Source organism: Xiphophorus hellerii, chromosome 4, assembly GCF_003331165.1.
Source record: "Xiphophorus hellerii strain 12219 chromosome 4, Xiphophorus_hellerii-4.1, whole genome shotgun sequence".
In the NCBI taxonomy this organism is placed as follows: domain Eukaryota; kingdom Metazoa; phylum Chordata; class Actinopteri; order Cyprinodontiformes; family Poeciliidae; genus Xiphophorus; species Xiphophorus hellerii.
This window is the reverse complement of record NC_045675.1, coordinates 2,914,918-2,934,723: the sequence shown is the minus strand read 5'-3', so window position 1 is coordinate 2,934,723 and position 19,806 is coordinate 2,914,918. Positions and strand designations below refer to the sequence as shown.

Sequence of the window (19,806 nt, the reverse complement as noted above, 5' to 3'; positions counted from 1 at the left end):
TAGATTTAGAGTCAATGCACAGCTTCAGCTATTACAACTGAAAACCAGCGATCAGCCCGAAACCTGGGAGTAGTAATGGACTCTGACCTGAACCTCCAGAGCCACATAAAGACAGTTACAAAGTCGGCCTTCTATCACCTGAAGAACATTTCCAGGATTAAAGGACTAATGTCTCAGCCAGATCTAGAGAAACTCATCCATGCGTTCATCTTCAGTCGTATTGATTATTGCAACAGCGTCTTCACAGGTCTGTCCAACAAATCAATCAAACAGCTGCAGCTGATCCAGAATGCTGCTGCTCGCGTTCTCACTAAAACCAGGAAGATGGAGCACATAACACCAGTTCTAAAGTCCCTCCACTGGCTCCCTGTAGCTCAAAGAATAGACTTTAAAATACTGTTGTTAGTTTATAAATCACTGAACGGCTTAGCACCACAATACATCAAAGATCTGCTTTTATTGTATCAACCTTCCAGACCTCTCAGGTTCTGGTCTGCTCTGCATTCCCAGAACCAGAACCAAATGAGGAGAAGCAGCTTTTAGCATCTATGCACCACAAATTTGGAACAAACTTCCAGAAAACTGTAAAACAGCTGAAACACTGACTTCCTTTAAATCTCAACTAAAAACCCACCTGTTTAGAATTGTATTTGAAATGTAATCAATTACAAATTTATTGATGGAACTTGACTTAATGCTTTGTTTTGATTATTGATTCTATGTTGCATTGTGTTTCTGTGTTTGTAATCATGTAAAGCACTTTGAAATGCCTTGCTGCTGAAATGTGCTATACAAATAAAATTTGATTGATTGATAGATAATGTGCTGCCTTATATATATATATGGCAGCATGTATATATATGCCCCCCCCCCCCCACACACATATATGTGTGTGTGTGTGTGGGTGTGAGAATAACAGATATAAGAACGATGTTTTCTTTGTATCTAAAAATAAATAAGATATGAGAGCAGATTTTGAAAGAAACCAGTCAAAGAAAATGCGGTGTGATGATGCTCTTAACAATGGTAAAATATCTACTATGAAAAGTTGAAGGTATTTCTGGGGAGACAACATCACAGTACATTGTTCAGCTGAGTACACAAAGACATTCAAAGGTTATCCTGTAGTTTGGATCACATTACAGCAGAATTAAAAAAAAAAAAAAAAGCTAGTTTAAGGCTAGTTCTTTTTGTTTTATTGGTTTTATGGCCCACAGCATACAACCAGAATAAATGTTGTGTATTTTGCTGGAGAAGCTGGAGAAGTAAGCTACCCAGATAATCATAGGCCGATTGAACTCGTCAGTGTTTAATCTTGTTTTCTAGAAAGTACCCTACTTGATTATCTCTTCCTTGGATAATCAAAGCATTGTACTGACATTTATATATGTACTTTTGGCCTTTGCATAGGGATAAAGCACATATCTTCTCATGTTTCAGAAATAGAGTGAACCACAGAAAACCTATTGGAAAGTTAATGCCATGGAGAGTTTCTGGGTGTTGTGAGGGTTCTCTCTTACTGCTATGGTCATAAGAGGCAGCTTAAATGTGCAAGCAATAACTTTGCCTCTTTTGTTGTCTCCAGTTGTACTTAATTTATATGTTGACATGTCCCTGCAGCTGAGACTCTCTAACATTCAATGTATTATCAAGGTATTACAGATAAAACATAAAAAGATATAAAAAATGTGAAATACCTAATTCATTTTATTACCAATCAAATGGATTATGATGATGATGAATAAAGACTGTTTTAGCACAGAAAAATACACTTGAACTTTTTGAAACTTATTGCACACCGCTTATACTGGCCAACTGTGGTCATCTTGCAAACAATGTAGAGTGCAGAAGCTGCATGTTGCATACAATGATGCAATGAGAATCTTCCACAAATGCCCAGAGGGATCAGTTCTAGTCAAATGTTTGTAGCCGCAGATGTTTTCACATTTTAAGCACTGTTAAGAAAGTTAATGTTGACTTTTATAGAACGATTAGTTATGCTAACCCATTTTTAGCATCCACACTTCGTGCTGTTAGTAGTTCCTGTTACTCATTCAGTTAAGGGAAGCACTGGTTTAATTTTTTGTATGAACTAATTCCTCTTAAATGTGCTTAAGATTATATATTCTATTTATATTATGATTTTAAACTTTCATTATGGTTTATTTAATGTGTTGTTTTCAACCAATATAACCACGGACTTAGGTCTGGTAATAATTTGATTGATATTTAGCATACTTTCCATTAAGCCCATATGTCTGTATTAAATTGTTTTTTTGTTGTTGTTGGTTTGATGTAATATTGTAATACTAAATGTCATACTGGGGTCAATGGTGTACAGGAAATGGATAGATGGATACTTGCTTTGATTGCATACAATGTTTTTTTTCAGACACACTCACTGTATTGCAGACTTCTGCCCTGGTCCCTCGTGAAAACGAGATCTAGATCTCAATGGGGTTTACCAGGTTAAATAAAGGAAATTAAAAAAAATACAAAAAATTGCCTGTTACTTTGCTGTTGTTGCAGAGAATCTGCCCTCTGTGGTGCTGTAAAGAATATTTGTATTCTATTCTTCTATTTTAATGTTAGTTTGTTTGATCAATTCCAAAATGTTCACAGTTAACATCAATTTTAACAGGTGTTTTGGATCATTGGCACTATAAGAACACTCCATATGTCAACCTCAGATGAAGAATTTGGTTAGCAAGTTAAAGAAGAAAACAGGAACAACCGGTGATCAACGCTATTATTAACTGATAAATGGTTATACTCCAGTCCAGTAAGTGGCAGTATTCACAGTGAGGTGACATTGTTTCCATCAGACACAAACAAGAATAAATCCTTGTGACTGACTGGTTTAACCAGAGTGACAACAAATCAGACACACTCACTGTTCTGGAAAAGATTAGTGTGTTTTATACACTGTTTCATAGTTCTGATTTGGATTAAGCCTAGGAAGGTAAGAATCCCAAAATGCATAAACTGTATGTATTTAGTTGTTTTACTTTGCAAATTGTTCTTTTCTTTACTATGACAAACCATCCCATCTGATATTCCTAAAGGCCTACAATGTGGTCAAATGAGGAAACCGAGGAAAACAGCTTTTCATCTAAACCTACTTTGTCTGCACAAATGAACAAGCAGGCTACAGATTACAGGTAAGAATATGAATTTAGTCTTTTACTGATGGCGCTTCAGCTCAAAGTTCTGCTCTAGTGTTATTTTTATCTGTTCATTTTGTTCTGAAGCCAAATGGAACAGGAAAAACCAGTAACCTGGTTTATCCTATGTGTCCATGATGACTGAAGTCTAAAACTGAACCAATTTATTTCAACAGTGTTTTATCTGAAAGTCAAATGTAAGCCTTGTTAACTTTCATTTGAATTATTCTAAAGTATATTGAGTTGTTTTAATCAAACTAAAACCTTACATGTGGCCAGTGTTATACAATATTGATGCCAAATTGCCTAGCAGAGACCTCTTGATAACCTCTTATCTGATAATAAAATCGAAGAATTTACCAAACAATTGTTGGGATTATTATATTTTGTTATCACTCTTACATTAGTAGTTTATATTACTAGGTTGTTTTTCATTTAAAGGTTTTGTGTTCTCACCTAGAGAAAAGGAACTTGATAAACTGTGTGTAAGACATAACAAACCTTTCCTTTAACCTCGAGCATGTTTTTGCAGGTGAGGTTTTAATCTCCTTCAGGAGACCTTCCTGAGATACTCCTTAGTTGTAAAACTGTCTGTATGTAGAATTTATTTTCTGTTTTCCCTTTCTTGTTATCACAATAGCCCTCCCCACCTTTGCTTTCCCTCTCTCACATTCCATTCACTCCCTTCCCTGCTAATAAAAGACAAGCTCCTGCACCAGGATGGCACAACATACATAAACAAAAACTTTAAAAGCTAACTTTGATGTACATGTTTGCCTTGAAGCCAAATGAAGCAGAAAAGACCAGACTCTCCCAACCAAGCTGTGTTTCTATGAGAAGTGACCGGTCTAAAGATGAATCAATATCCTTCAAGGACAGACAATCCACAGAAAGTAAAATGTGAGATTGTAGGAGAACTTTATTAAGTGGTACTCAGTTACTTGACATTTTAAATGTGGAACGAGTTTTGTGAATATTCAGTGTTGGTGTTGTGTTGACGCATTGCAGAAACCAGATTTATCAATGTCAAATACTGTATGTGTAGAGGACTGTGTAGTTGCTATGGACAATTTGGGTTGAATCCAAATGGATCAGCAGAACCAGAATCACTTGATCACCTCTTATTTAATAATAAAATCTAAGACTTTATCAAGAAATATTCTGAAATAACTTATTAAAAACATATTTTAAATTAAAAAAAAAATTTAAACCTAACTTTGATGTATAATTTGTTTTAAGCCAAATGAAGCAGGACGGACCAGGATCTTCCCAGGAAAACCGTGTGTCCATGCGAAGTAAAGACGCACCAATTGAATTCAAGGAAAGAGAACCCGCTGGAAATAAAAAGTGAGACAATTTATTAGGGGATTTTTAAGTTGTGGAACAAGTATTAATTGAAACTATTTTTGAATATTTAAATTTTATGTTATGTTGACACCAAATGTTTTTGCAGAAACCAGATTTATCAAAGTCAACCTTTGTGAGGAAAATGTAGCAGCTGTGGACTTTTACCAGCAGTTAAAATAATGAATTTCAAATTTATGTGTGACATAGATTTGAACTACCTTTAACTTTTAAATATAACTAATAAATCTTAATATTGTTTTGAAGCCAAATGGATCTGGAGACACCAGAACCACCTCAACCAACTTGTGTGTCCATGTTTGCTGGGAGTACTGAGCAATCTAAAGATGAATCAACTGAACCCAAGAGACGACGCCCCTCTCTTCTTGAAATGTAAGACTTTATCACAAATATTAATGCCTTTTAAATTGGGATTATAACACAAATTCATTACATAAACAAAAACTTTAATGAATGTTTATGTTGTGTATAATAAGGACTGAAAGTACAACATGAAGATGCCATGGCAACAAATATGAAATGTCATGGCTGCTCTTGAATCAGAATTAGCTAAAAAAAGGAATGTCAGAGTAGTTTCTGAGAAGAAATAAAAATATAACAAATGAAAACCAGACTGGCAGCTTTTTATAAAAACTATTCATAGATGAACCAAAACAATGAGAAGATTCAATAGTTTAAGCTTTTTTAGATATACTTTATAGTTCTGCTTCATAGAGGTCCTCTCTCTGTTCACCTTGTTTTAAGAATCAAGATCTTTAAAATGGTAAATTTCCTCATTGTTGAATATAAAGTCACATTTTATTTGAGCTGAAGACAACCTGCACTGCAGTGACCTCTTGTAGCAGGTAACAAAGAGAAATAAGGGACATTTTGAAGTAGGTGAATAATTAATTAGGCACTGTAATAAAAATATTTACAATCTTACCAAATTATTATTAGTTAAACTAATGTTACTCTTAATTTTGAATTTTGAAAAAAAAAAAACTATTTTCTTTTTCTTTTTAAAAATATCAGTTTTTTAAAAAAAACAATGTGGAAATGAGCAAAAAAATTATACTTTAATCAACAGCAAAGATTCTCATTTTCATATTATTTTACAGCATGGAAATTGAAAAATTATTTAAAAAAGAAAAATACATGAAATGCTTACACTGTTACATACCTTCTTGAGAGGTCTGATAGAAAGAGAAGACAGGCTGATTCCAATGTCAATTAACAGTTTTTTTTTAATGGCTGAAAAAGGCTTCAAAACAAATAGATAACTGCCTTGGTAACACTAAGCTGTATCACAGTGAATGCGATTGCAGTGGAATAAAGTTTGACTGTAATCTGCTGTGGCCTTTCTTCATTTCTCTCAGGTTGGCTCTTTATCTAAATCAACCTGTGTGAGGACCATGTTGTTACTATGAACTTTGACCAGCAGTTAAAACGATGAATTTTGAATTGATTTGTGAAATAAATTTGAACTGCCTTTAGTTATTAATAAATCTTAATATTGAGTTGAATTCAAAGGGATCAGAAGAGACCAAAATCATCTGATCTCCTCTTATAACAAAATCTAAGAATTTACCAAAGAATACTCTGAAATAATTGATTAAAAACATATTTTACATGAAAGCAAAAAATTTTAAAAGCTAAATTTGATGTGGACTCTGTTTTAAGCCAAATGAAGCAGGACGGACCAGGATCTTCCCAGGAAAACCGTGTGTTCATGCAAAGTAAAGACGAACCAATTCAATTCAAGGAAAGAGAACCCGCTGGAAATAAAAAGTGAGACAATTTATTAGAGGATATTTAAGTTGTGGAACAAGTATTAATTGAAACTATTTTTGAATATTTAAATTTTATGTTATGTTGACACCAAATGTTTTTGCAGAAACCAGATTTATCAAAGTCAACCTTTGTGAGGAAAATGTAGCAGCTGTGGACTTTTACCAGCAGTTAAAATAATGCATTTCAAATTTATGTGTGACATAGATTTGAACTACCTTTAACTTTTAAATATAACTAATAAATCTTAATATTGTTTTGAAGCCAAATGGATCTGGAGACACCAGAACCACCTCAACCAACTTGTGTGTCCATGTTTGCTGGGAGTACTGAGCAATCTAAAGATGAATCAACTGAACCCAAGAGACGACGCCCCTCTCTTCTTGAAATGTAAGACTTTATCACAAATATTAATGCCTTTTAAACTGGGATTATAACACAAATTCATTACATAAACAAAAACTTTAATGAATGTTTATGTTGTGTATAATAAGGACTGAAAGTACAACATGAAGATGCCATGGCAACAAATATGAAATGTCATGGCTGCTCTTGAATCAGAATTAGCTAAAAAAAGGAATGTCAGAGTAGTTTCTGAGAATAAATAAAATATAACAAATGAAAACCAGACTGGCAGCTTTTTATAAAAACTATTCATAGATGAACCAAAACAATGAGAAGATTCAATAGTTTAAGCTTTTTTAGATATACTTCATAGTTCTGCTTCATAGAGGTCCTCTCTCTGTTCACCTTGTTTTAAGAATCAAGATCTTTAAAACTGTAAATTTCTTCATTGTTGAACATAAAGTCACATTTTATTTGAGCTGAAGACAGCCTGCACTGCACTGACCTCTTGTAGCAGGTAACAAAGAGAAATAAGGGACATTTTGAAGTAGGTGAATAATTAGGGACTGTAATAAAAATGTTTACAATCTTACCAAATCATTATTAGTTAAACTAATGTTCTTATATCTGTTTTTAAACAAGTAAAATGAAAATGAGCAAAACAAATATTTTAATCAACAGCAAAGATTTTCATATTAGTTTAATGCATGGAAACTGATTTTAGCTGAAAAGGGCTTCAAAACAAATAGATAACTGCCTTGGTAACACTAAGCTGTATCACAGTGAATGCGATTGCAGTGAAATAAAGTTTGACTGTAATCTGCTGTGGCCTTTCTTCATTTCTCTCAGGTTGGCTCGACTATCGACTTTCTCTAACCAGAGATCAGAGGCTTTTAGAGACCCTAAAGAACACCTGGATTCTGTTTTCATGGTATAAGTCCAGCTTTATTTCTTCAGAACTTACACACATTTTGTCTTTGGTTTTCTTTTAGCTTAGATTCAGTTGAGTTCAGGACAAACTGTGGATGGTCTACAGAGCAGCAAAATAAACTTTCTCAACTGGTCTAACTTTTTATATTTCAATTAAAGGAAATAATCCTTAAAGAGTTGGTTCACATCAGGAAAGTCCCAAGCTTTTAAAGACTTAAAACCTGTTTGTTCACATTGTTGGGGTTTACTGGCAGACGCAGCTTGTAGATGACCTAATTTTAGTTTCAGTCAATACAATAACAACAACGACAGTGTAGGAAAGGGAGGTGCTTAACTGATAATGAGCTGTTGGTCATAATCAGTCAATAACCAAAGAAAACAGGTGAAAAGTAGAAAACAGAGTTCAGTCAGTCTTTGGTCATGAAATAAAACATTTCAATTGACTCAGTAAAAAGCTTCTCACTCTGTATGTGTTCACTTTATATGAAGCCAGGTACCAGGTGGCTCAGCAGTAAAGCGGGTGCATCATGTGCATCTGGGTTCAATTCCCAGCCCTCTGGCCATTTACTGCATGTCTTGTCCATCTTTCTCTGCCCTTCTTCCTGTAAAGCTATCAGTAGACAAAAATCACCAGGGCCAAAAAATATTTTAAAAAGAGAATATTTAAATATCTATTTAATATTAATATCATATTAAATAATATTAATATTAAATAATATTAATTATTTAATATCAAATGCTCACAGTGTCACAGCCCTGCTCAAGAATACTTAAAAAGTAGACGACAAACTGATTCCTATAGTCAATTAGTGTTTTTTTTTAACTTAAATTAACTTCAGTTGAGCCAAAATAAAGAATTAACCCACATAACGTTGGAGAATCATCAAATTATTTGCAATTGGTGTGGATGCAACATAAATGTGTACATTTTGTGTAACACAAACAAACCCAATTAAGTTAAATTCATTTAAATTAAGTTTATTATGTAGCGCCAATTCACAACAAATGTCACTTCAGTTAAATCATACATACATTACAATTAATCCTAGCTATGAAACAGTGCATGTTTCATTATTCAAATTAGTTTAAAAAGCCTTCTAAGGAAACCCAGAACATTGCATCGAGTCATTGACTTGCAGCATTCACTGCTCCTGGACGAGCATTCGGCAACAGTAGACAATTGATTGAGTTGTGTCATCCACTTTACATCAATCATTCATTCTGAGCATGCATGTAGCAACATTGGAGAGGAAAAATACTGGGGAGGAAAAACTCTTTTAACAGGAAGAGATCTCCTGCAGAACCAGACCCTGGTAACCAGAACCTGGTTCAGTACAATGGTCATTTGTCACGACCGATTAGTTCTTCGGGAAGACAGAGCAGATCCACACAAAAGAAAACAAACAGAAGAACCGATGAAGGAGTCCTTTCTATCTTAATGAAAAGTAAAAAATGAACAGCCAGAAATGGAAAATGTTCAGTTGTTGGCAGTATTATCTTAGCCAATGACTCTGTCCAGGATGGTGTCACAGCCAAGCAGAATGCCAGACCAGGCATAGCTACTGTGGAGAGAAAAAACAAGTTTTATGACCCGTCTAGAGATGCTGAGATCATAGCATGAAGGATTCATCCTCCTCAGACCTCAAGCAGCCAACACACACAGTTTTGAACATCTTATAATGTTCTTTATTTAAAAGATGTATTTTGCATGAAATGTGACAACAATAGGAGTATAGTATGGCTTCAGAAAATAAACATTAGAAAACTAAGATGAAAAATGATACCCAGGCCGCCTTCTATGGAGAAAGAAAAGCACCAAGTATGAGGAGCAGCCATGTTTAAATAGACCAGGGCTGGGTGTTTGCTGAAGTTGTCACACCACCCGCACCATCTTCCATAGCATGTAGACGCCAGTAGCTGTTATGGTTTCATGCTTTGTTCATTTCTGCAAGGTGGTGCCCAGGTGTTCCTATAAACATTATCAAAGTTTTTATTGAAAACAGGGTGTCACAGGATTTTTGTGCTTTTCCAGGTGCTTGAGGATGACATTATCAGTTTTGTAAGAACTGAACTGCAGAAGATGAAGAACATGCTGAGCCCAGAGGGCTCAAGTTGCCCTAAAGTGGATGATGAAACAGCTGGGAATGAAGAGCAAAGGAGTGACAACAGAGATTCATTCCTGAAAATCACACTGAACTTCCTGAAGAGAAGGAATGAGAAGCAGCTGGCTGATTCTTTACAAAATAGTGAGAAATTATCACATTCTTATTGTTTATTAATGTATCATGATGGTGATTTGGCTTTCACCGCTGGATCAATAAAGTAATCCCGAGCTTAGAATAGATGGTTTTCATTTTGTGTAGTTACTTAGTATTCACAACAAGCTCGTATGTTTTCTGTTGTTTCAGAAACTCAAGCTGCTATTTGCCAGGTGAAATTAAAGTCCAACCTGGCCAAAAAGTGTCAGTACTTCTTTGAAGGTAATTCATGGAGAGGAAAACTGACACCTGTGAATCAGATCTACACTGAGCTTAATGTCACAGAGCAAGAGACAGGAGAGGTCGACAATGAACATGAGGTTCAACAAACTGAAGCAGCATCCTTGAAACCAGATGATCCAGAAACAACCATCAGCTGTGAGGACATTTTTAAACCTGGAAGAGATGAGCAAATCAGAACGCTGGTGACCAAAGGTGCCGCTGGCATTGGGAAAACACTCTTGACACAGAAGTACACTTTGGACTGGACTGAAGGTAAAACCAACCGCAATATACAGTTTATCTTCCCATTCACTTTCCGAGAGCTCACCTTGCTGAAATCTCAAACCATCACCTTAGTGGGACTCATTCATCAGTTCTTTCCTGAAATAAGAAAAGCAGGAATCTGTAGCTTTGAAGAGTTCCAGATTGTGTTTATTTTTGATGGTCTGGATGAACTTCAACCTCCTCTGGACTTCCACCACACTCCGGTTCTGATAGATGTTACAGAACCCTCCTCAGTCCACACGATACTCGTAAACCTCATCAGAGGGAAGCTGCTTCCCTCAGCTCGTCTCTGGATAACCACACGACCCGCAGCAGTCCATCAGATCCCTATTCAGTATGTTGACAGTGAGAAAGAAATCAGAGGTTTCACAGACCAGCGGAAGAAAGAATATTTCAGAAAGAGATTCCAAGACAAGGAACACACCAATAAGATCATATCTCATATTGAGACATCAAGAAGCCTCCATACAATGTGTCACATTCCTGTTTTCTGTTGGATCACTGCTACAGTTCTGGATCAGGTCCTGAAAGAAAATGAGAAAACTGAGATGCCCAAAACCCTGACTGAGTTGTATATCCATTTCTTGGTTGTACAGGTCAGTCAGGACAATGAAAAATATCACAAAAAAGTGTTGACAACTGATGCCATCTGGAATCCAGAGAATGAGAAAATCTTTCTTGCAATTGGAAAACTAGCCTTTGAGCAGCTGGAAAAAAGAAACCTGCTCTTTTATGAAGAGGACCTAAAAGAGTATGGCATTGACATAAACACTGCTTCGACTTACCCAGGAGTGTTTACAGAGACTTTCAAGGAAGAAAGCGTACTGAACCGGAAAAGGCTGTTTTGTTTTGTCCATCGGAGCATTCAAGAGTTTCTGGCTGCACTTTATGTCTTCTTGGTGTTCATGAAGACTGGGGACAATCTGATGAGAAGAAGTCGCAGTGCTTTGCAACCTGAATCGAAATTTAAACAGTTTTACCAGAGTGCAGTGGACAAGGCTTTGGAGAGTCCAGATGGATACTTGGACATGTTTACCCGCTTTCTCTTGGGGCTTTCACTGAAAACTAACCAAGACCTCCTACAAGGCTTGTTGCAAAAGACCAAAAACGCTCCACAGGTTCAAAAAACGCTTGTCCAACACATCAAAAAAAATATCAGGGATTGTCCTTCAGTTGAGAAAAGCATCCGGATGTTTCACTGGCTGAATGAACTGAATGACCACTCTCTAGAGGAGGAGATATGGCTGTACCTGAGTGGAGAAGTCCTTGAAAAAGAGCTCACCTCTTCTCAGTGGTCAGCACTGATTTTTGTCTTGTTGTCTTCACAAAAAGTGCTTGATGTTTTTGACTTCAGGAAGTTTTCTAAATCAAAGGAGGCCCTTGTGTGGCTAGCACCAGTGGTGAAAGCATCAAAAAAGTCTCTGTATGTATCACACAAAGTTCAAGAAAATTTGACTATTTAAGAGAAAAAGAAAATAAGTAATTATTTGGAACTTATCTTTCAGGCTGTGTAGATGTAACCTGTCGCAGAGAAGCAGTATACATCTGGTGCCAGTGTTAACCGCTGAGAACTCTTGCCTCAGTGAGTTGGACCTGAGTGACAATGACCTGCATGATGAAGGAGTAGATTTGCTTTCTTTTGGACTCAGGAGTCCAAAGTGTAGACTGAAGGTTCTCAGGTGAGTATTTGGAAGATTGAGGAAATATACAATAACATTATTGTTCCATTCTTTGTATTTTTAATAAGAAAATGTAATATCACTGAAACAACTGAGAGCTGGCCATTTCCTAAGACGAAGAAAGGCCAGTTTGCCTATTGTCCATCCATCCGTCCGTCCGTCCGTCCGTCCATCCAGATAAGATAAGATAAGATAAGATAAGATAAGATAAATCTTTATTGTCATTGTCACAAGAACAACGAAATTTAAAAAGTGCCATCAGTCAGTGCATATCCATCCATCCGTCCGTCCTCCGTCCATCCGTCCGGCCATCATCTTATGCTTATCGGATTGGGTCATGGCTGAAGCAGCCTAAGCGAGGGGCATAGACTTCCCTCTCCCCTGCCAATTGGATCAGCTCTTTTGGGGGAATCCAAATGCGTTCCCAGGTCAGGCGAGAAACATAGTCCCTCCAGTGAGTCCTGGGTCTTCCACTGGGTCTCTTCTCCATGGGACATGCCCAGAACCCCTCACCAGGTAGGGGTCCAAACCAGATGCCCGTCTCAACTGGCTCCTCTCAATGTAGAGAAGCAGTGACTCTGATCTGAGCCCCTCCCAGATGAACATCTGACCACTCTATCTCTAAGATAGACCCAAACACCCAATGGAGGGGGGGGGTGCTGTGGTGGCACAGGGGGTTAGCGCGCCCCACGTTTGGAGGCCTTAGTCCTCGACGCAGATGTCGCGGGTTGTCTGTTATTGCGCAATAGCCAGCCCCGCCCTTTCCTCACAACTCTCCTGGGCTGACTACTGACCAGTTCTCTGTCTAACAGGTCCGGAAAATCTCTAAGACCTGGGTATTACCCTAAAGGAGATCTATGAGAGATAATCTGTTCAAACTGGTGACGAAAGCGATTCGTCTAGCTCTAACTACCTCCAATCCAGAAGCTACGACCCTTTACAGTTAAGAAACAATCAGCTGAGTAGCCCTCGCAGCTGCATAATTCCAATAACCACTTCTGTTAACGGTAGCTCGCTTCCTATCATATAACTCGCTCTTGGAACCGGCTAGATTAGATTTAGTGACTTGGATGTAAGTCCCAGGGTCATTATTTACACTCACCAAAGGAAATTATGAAGCCTCCTTCTTCCTGGAATCATGTGCATTAGTTTTACCTTAATTAAAAGAACTAAAAAATAGTCAAATGACTCGATTAATTCCAATGTCCACCAACCTCATTAGAATTTTATAGTATGAATTTATTAAGCACGCTTAAGCAGGGATATGCGACATACAAATCAATAATCAATTGTATATAATTCAAAAACAGTGTAATAAAATTTACATGTACAATCATACCACCCTGTCTCCTTTCCCTATCTTATGTCGCACGTTCTAAGATGGAATTTTGGGAAGCAGATTCAACTCATACCCAGACGATGGTGGATCTTTTGACAACAGGAGTTTCTAGCATCCTTGGTCGAGGCCTTTGCCTTGTGGAAAAAATCCTCCTTAGAAAGGAAACAAAGCAGAACGGGTCCGAATCCTTTTGCAAAACCCAGTTCCTTGCCCCTTAGGGATCTTTGTCCTTCCTCCAAGTCTTGTTGCAGAGTTTGAAATTGTTGGGTTGAGACGAGACCGTCGATCGAATAAAGAACCAGAGCTGAGGCGGTGGGATCCAGTCCTTTCTTAGCGGTGTGAAGTCCGAGCTCCCCCGTGGTTCTGAAGTGCGGTCCGTAGCTCAATCTGCTCCTTCGTGTTGTCTCTCCTTCAACGCCGCCGGACTAGGAACAGTTGGTTCCTCATTTCAGCCCATTTTTATACACTTCTCTACTATATGTGTGTATGTAGAGTGTTCGGTCTACGTGACTTCCTGAACATCTGCTGCAAAGCCCCGCTGGCCCCTCCTGTCTGCTGACTAGTGTGGAAAGTCCTGTTCTTCCCCAACCCTGTTGCTCTTAGCCAACCTCACCGTACCACCCATCCTGTGCGCCCTGGCCATCTGTTCAGAACTGCTTGCGACATTTCCTGTTATCAGGACCTCACCCATAAGTTCCTCTTCTTTCTATAACTCACTTTCCCATCTGTTATAATCATTAAACACATTCAACCTGTATTAAACCCATTTGAACATTGACTTCAAATTATCACAAGTTTGATCCTCAGTTAATAATTAATCACATCTCTCACTTATTATAATTCATCAACCATGAATCATCAACCATAATCTTTCCACAGTTAAATCATTACAGAAATCATTACAGATCACATTTTAGAAAATACATTTCAGAAGGTTATTATGTGATTATTTGTAGTCATTTTACTATTCATTCATATTCAACTTAATTAACTTTTAATCAAACTACAAGATTACTTATTTTCTCTCAGGCCTCTATGCACCTTTTCTGCATGCACCCGGAAAGATCTCACACCCTATGCCAGTTTTCTTGACAGGGTTCGACTCCCAGTCCCGACAACCTTTGCCGCATGTCTCCCCGCCCTCTTTCCTGTCTGCCTACTGTCACAAAAAATACGAGCCACTAGTGCCGCAAAAACTCTTCAGAAAAAAAAAAAAACACCCAATGGAGGAAACTTATTTTGACCACATGGTCTATGGTCAGAAGCTTTGGTAGCTTGAGGGTAGGAACATAGATCGACCAATAAACTGAGAGCTGAGCCTTTTGGCTCAGCTCTCTCTATACCACAAGAGACTGGCACAGAGTGCGCATTTCTACAAGTGCAGTACTAGTCCACTTGTTCATCTCCCATTCCATCTTTTTCCTCATTTGTGAACAAGATCCAAAGATACTTAAACTCCTCCACTTGGGACAGAAGCTGTTCCCAAACCCAAAGACCCAAAGACTCGACCCAAAGAAGGTGGGTGTATGCATACAGGTGCAGAGGAGACTCAAGCAGATATAGATGGAACACAGCAGGCTGCTGTAGTTGATTGCTTAGCAGAGATTTACAGACAAATCGGAGAATAATTACATTATCATCTTGGTCGCGACAAAGGAATGGCGGAGCACACCTGGACATAGCTGATGTGTTTTTCTGTGTGTGACGAAGGTGCCAAATCCCTTTGCGTACATGTACACAAAAGCTATAAATGGCTGGACAAAGTGAGAGTTCATCTATTAAATTGAATTAATATGAATTCATTAACATAATTTTCTATGTGTCTTTGTGAGCCTGCTGCTTTATTAATAAACTGAATATAATTTCAGATTTTTGTATAATTTTGGCCAGATTAACTTAATATGCAAGCTATTACTGTTACTAGTTAACTTTTTAAACTACAGAAAAGTAATTGTTAGGGATGCACAAATATGAAAATTTGGGACAATATTAGCACTGCTGTCCTGGCAGTATTACCAATATAATTTTGTATATATTTTTTATTTGACTACTCGATTAATTGTCAGAATAATCAATAGATTACTCAATTACTAAAATAACTATTTACAACAGCCCTCAAGCCAATACGACTACATGATCTGCAAAATACGGAGACGTCGTCCTGAGGCCACCAAAACAAACTCCCTAAACACCTTGGCTCCGCCAAGAAATTCTGTTCATAAAGGCAACCTTGGCGGCGTCCAACTCACTGTAAATGAGCCTGACTTACTGCTGACAATGCAGACTTAGCTCTGGGATTGCTCACATAGCAGCCTACCAGCCCCTATCAAAGAGCCGGATATTTTATACTCCTAGAGTACACCATCAAAGGACTCCTGAAGAAACACAGATGAACACCTTCTCCAAGTCCACAAAACCCATCGTGGTTGGGCAAACTTAAATGCACCCTCCAGGACCCTGCTGAGGGTGTAGAGCTGGTCCAGTGATCCACGGCCAGGACAAAAACAGCTCCAGTTATCCGCCTTGACAATGGAGGCACAGAACTGCCCACTCTGACTCTGTCCCTGCCTCCTCCAGGATGGGTTCAAAGCTGTGCCTGAGGTTGGAGCTGTCGTACAATCCAACAGGAAACTCTGCCAGATGTTTACCAGCAAACCCTCACAATACATTTGGGTTTGCCAGGTCTGACTGGTATCTTTCCCCACCATTTTAGTCAACTCACCACCAAGTAGTGGTCAGTTGACCACTTCACCCAAATGTTCAGGACATTCGGACACAAATCAGATAAAAAAGACAATAAAGTCAATCATCAAACTGCGACCTAAGGTATCCTGGTACCAACATATGAACATCCTGAAGAAAAACATGTGTTAAGGCAAATTCTTTTAGTGTATGGTTTTTATAACTTGGACTTTTACATTTATTCATAAGTTGTTGATGTAACAATATGTCTTGATGAATATTTACAGCTTGTCAGGCTGTCTGGTCACAGAGAAAGGCTGTGATTATCTGGCTTCAGCTCTGACCTCCAACCCTTCTTATCTGAGAGAGCTTGACCTGAGCTTCAACCATCCAGGAGAATCAGGGCTCAATGCTTTTTCCGCTGGGCTGCAGGATCCAAACTGGAAACTGAAAACTCTAAAGTACATTTAATTATTTTCATCCAGATGAATAATTTCAGCACAGAAAGATTACTATGTGTACCTGTTCAACTCTTCATATTCACAGAATATGTTCAACATCTTTAAATTTCCTCTTTCTTATACAGGGCAGATCATTGTGGAAAACACCGCCTGAATCCATCACCCCAAAGGTGTAAGTAAAACCTTTCTAGTGTCCTACTTTCTATATTCCATTCCATTTCAGTTCAGTTTATTTCCAGCAATTCAAATTGTATTGATTCAGTGACATTAAGAGAAACCTCCAAAAAGGTTATAAAGACAGCCTAATTAGTCTTTATGTTTTGTTGAACAATCAGGTGCTCATAACTTCTATGGTTAGCAGAGATTACACAGCAAACATTACCACAGTGTGGTTAGCATTAGCATGTAGCTCCTGCCATAAACAACCTCATATATTACAGAACAACCAACCAATAATATCAAACCTGAGCTAAACGTGGCGTATCTACAGTGACAAAACACACAATTGTCTATGCAGCTCTTATTATGTAAAACTTACGTGTTGTCAATGTTGGCACACAATTAGAGCTGCTTATCTTGCTTAACCTGTTTTAACTAAACAGCGCACTTACCAATGTTGGCCACCAGAAGTCTCTTGACACCTTAACACAGTAAATGAGACATTCAATGCAAACTAAATATCTCTCAGTGCTCTAATTAACTGCCTTTCCAACAGTGACATTGACAATAAAACTGAATCCAGATGCCGCTACTTTGCTAAATTTGTGTTAAACAAGTTTTCTGAAATTCATTTTATGTAGAAATATGTTCATCAAACTTGCTGAGCTCCACATCAAAGGTCCTTTCATTCTGTCCTACTGGCTTGATTTTGAAAAACTGTCATGTCCAGAGAATTGCTGGCTTGATGTATGATTTTGGAACGACTTGGTGCAGCATAGATCAGGGCAGAAATCTTGCCAAGTGTTCAATGACTCTGGTAAGAAAAGAGTCTTTTAAAATGTCTATCAATTCTGCCCTCCATGGAGAAAGCACACAGAGAACCTGAAGTTATTGGCTAAGACATTTGAGAAAAAAGAGATTAATATGATTACAAAGCATTATCTTTGAACCTCTAAATAAGTAATTAAGGTAGACAATACAAACTCTTCTATATAAAGCCAAAATGAAATAATGAGACAAATATGGATTTATGAAATGAAAAATCTGTATTGACTCCAGTCTTTTGTCGTTCATCAGTCTTCCTTGAGCAGTTACTGGATCCCAACACAGCAAACAGAAATCTGGTGCTGTTACTGGACAACAAACATGTGAAGGCTGTGAAAGAGGAGCAGCCGTACCCCGACCATCCAGACAGGTTTGACACCTGGAAGCAGGTGCTGTGCACTGATGGTCTGACTGGTCGCTGCTACTGGGAGGTCCAATGGAGAGGGACAGTCAGAATAGGACTGTCATACAAAGGAATCAGGAGGAAGGGGGAGGATGATGAGTGCTGCATTGGTGGGAACGATCAGTCCTGGACTCTTTCATGCAGTCCTCAGAGTTTCACTGCCTGGCACAACAACACACCGACAGAAATAAAACCGCTCGAAAAGACCAACTCCAACAGGCTGGGAGTGTATTTGGACTGGTCTGCAGGCACTGTGTCCTTTTACTCACTTCCTGGCATAGTTTCCTCCATAAAAAAGATTCACCTTCATACGTTTGAGAAAACATTCACTGAACCACTCTATGCTGCATTTGGGTTTGAACAAACCCAGGAGCTTGAGGATGAATCCTCTTCAGTTTCCCTGATTCAAGTTGAATAATGAGGCCTGATCCTTTGGAGAAAAATGTTTTACAAAGTGAACTAAGCAGCAATCAAAAGTCAGGTGGACAGATAATCTATTCATGTATGTATTTATCTAATACAACAAGATTATAGTTCAGATGTGAACTCTCAATATGTAAATGGTCCATTTGCAAAGATAATAATCAGAGAACATATCAAACAAAAATACACACACACACACACACACACACACACACGCACACACATATATACACATAATCTAGAAACTCAAACCTGCTTAACTTGAATTACCCAGAGAAAACCCTGCACATCTGGAGAACATCAAAGCTTCAGACCAAGAAGGTTTATCAGGTTTCTAGAAGCACCATCACCAGCCTCTCCTCTGCTCTAATCCATCCTGATAGAACTATTGTTTTTATTTGTTTTGATTTCATTTATTGCTCTTAATGAACTATTTAAGCCTTAACATTAAAATTTACTTTAATAAACAACATTGATTATATTTAACCATGTTTGTGTGTGAATGAAAGTCTCAATATCAAGAACGACAACAACTATGAACTTATCAGAAGTTAAATCTTCAAAAGCTAAACTGGCTGTTTATGACAGCAAACCTTCAGGTTATGAAGATGATAATGTTTAAAAAACAAATAATTTTAAACAAACTTTTCAAGTTAAAGGAAAAACTGAAGGATTCACTAACAACAGCGCTGTCGAGTTAGTTTATTAAATTAAGCTAACTTGTCCTCTGGGTTTATTATCTGCAACTTTTTGCAGACAAAATAAACTAAAAGATTTATAAAAATGTGTCTTTAATTCTTAGCAATAATTTTTCCTTTGCTTTTCTAAAGGAAACATAGACTTGGATTCTCAACTCGCCTACATTGTGAAGCAGTTTCTAGATTCTTGCAGAAAGGAACCTAATTTTGTTGTATTTATTTAAAAATGTCTATTTTTTCTATTAAATGCCAAGATTTAAAATTTTAATGAACAAAACAAACATTCTGTGGGTGATTTTGTTTAATTGTTATTTAATGTTAATACAGTTTTCTATGTATCTGAAGTTTTTCTGACACTTTGATTTGGTTTTTATTTGATCAGATTATTATCTGCTGTAATTTTATTAGCAATTCTAAAGTGTTTATATGCTAACTATTATGACTTTCTTTGTAAATGTCCACTAATGTGTTGGAATGTGTAATGTGTATGATAAATATAGTCTGATGCCATGTCATGTTATTAAACTAACAACTTAAGCTCTAAGAGATTCCTGTCTCAGTACTTTATTCACTTCACCTTATTATAACCTGCTCAAACAAAAATCTGAATTCCAAATGTATCAGAATCATTAATTGGAGAGTTGGGTCGGACTCTCCGGTCCAGTGCTTAACTGGTTTGAATCTTACATAAAGAACAGGGATTTCTTTGTTTCAATTGGAAACTTCTCATCAAAGAGGTCAGAGGTCACATGTGTTGTACCCCAAGGTTCAATCCTAGGAACCCTCTTATTCAATATT

General features: G+C 37.5%; 1 protein-coding gene across 2 annotated transcripts; it reads left to right on the top strand.

Moving 5' to 3' along the window:
- The first annotated feature begins 2,852 nt into the window (after window positions 1-2,852).
- On the top strand, window positions 2,853-19,556 carry LOC116718263 (NLR family CARD domain-containing protein 3-like). 2 transcript variants are annotated; one of them, XM_032560033.1, is made up of 13 exons: window positions 2,853-2,962; window positions 3,066-3,161; window positions 4,404-4,511; window positions 4,776-4,901; window positions 6,192-6,299; window positions 6,564-6,689; window positions 7,494-7,575; window positions 9,607-9,820; window positions 9,983-11,762; window positions 11,845-12,018; window positions 16,327-16,500; window positions 16,626-16,672; window positions 17,737-19,556. In XM_032560033.1, the coding sequence occupies exons 2-13, from the start codon at window positions 3,073-3,075 to the stop codon at window positions 18,303-18,305; spliced, it is 3,597 nt and encodes a 1,198-aa protein (XP_032415924.1). In that variant the 5' UTR covers window positions 2,853-2,962; window positions 3,066-3,072; the 3' UTR covers window positions 18,306-19,556. The 2 variants fall into 2 exon arrangements, with proteins under 2 accessions (XP_032415924.1, XP_032415925.1); XM_032560034.1 differs by lacking the exons at window positions 6,192-6,299; window positions 6,564-6,689.
- The last annotated feature ends 250 nt before the right edge of the window (window positions 19,557-19,806 follow it).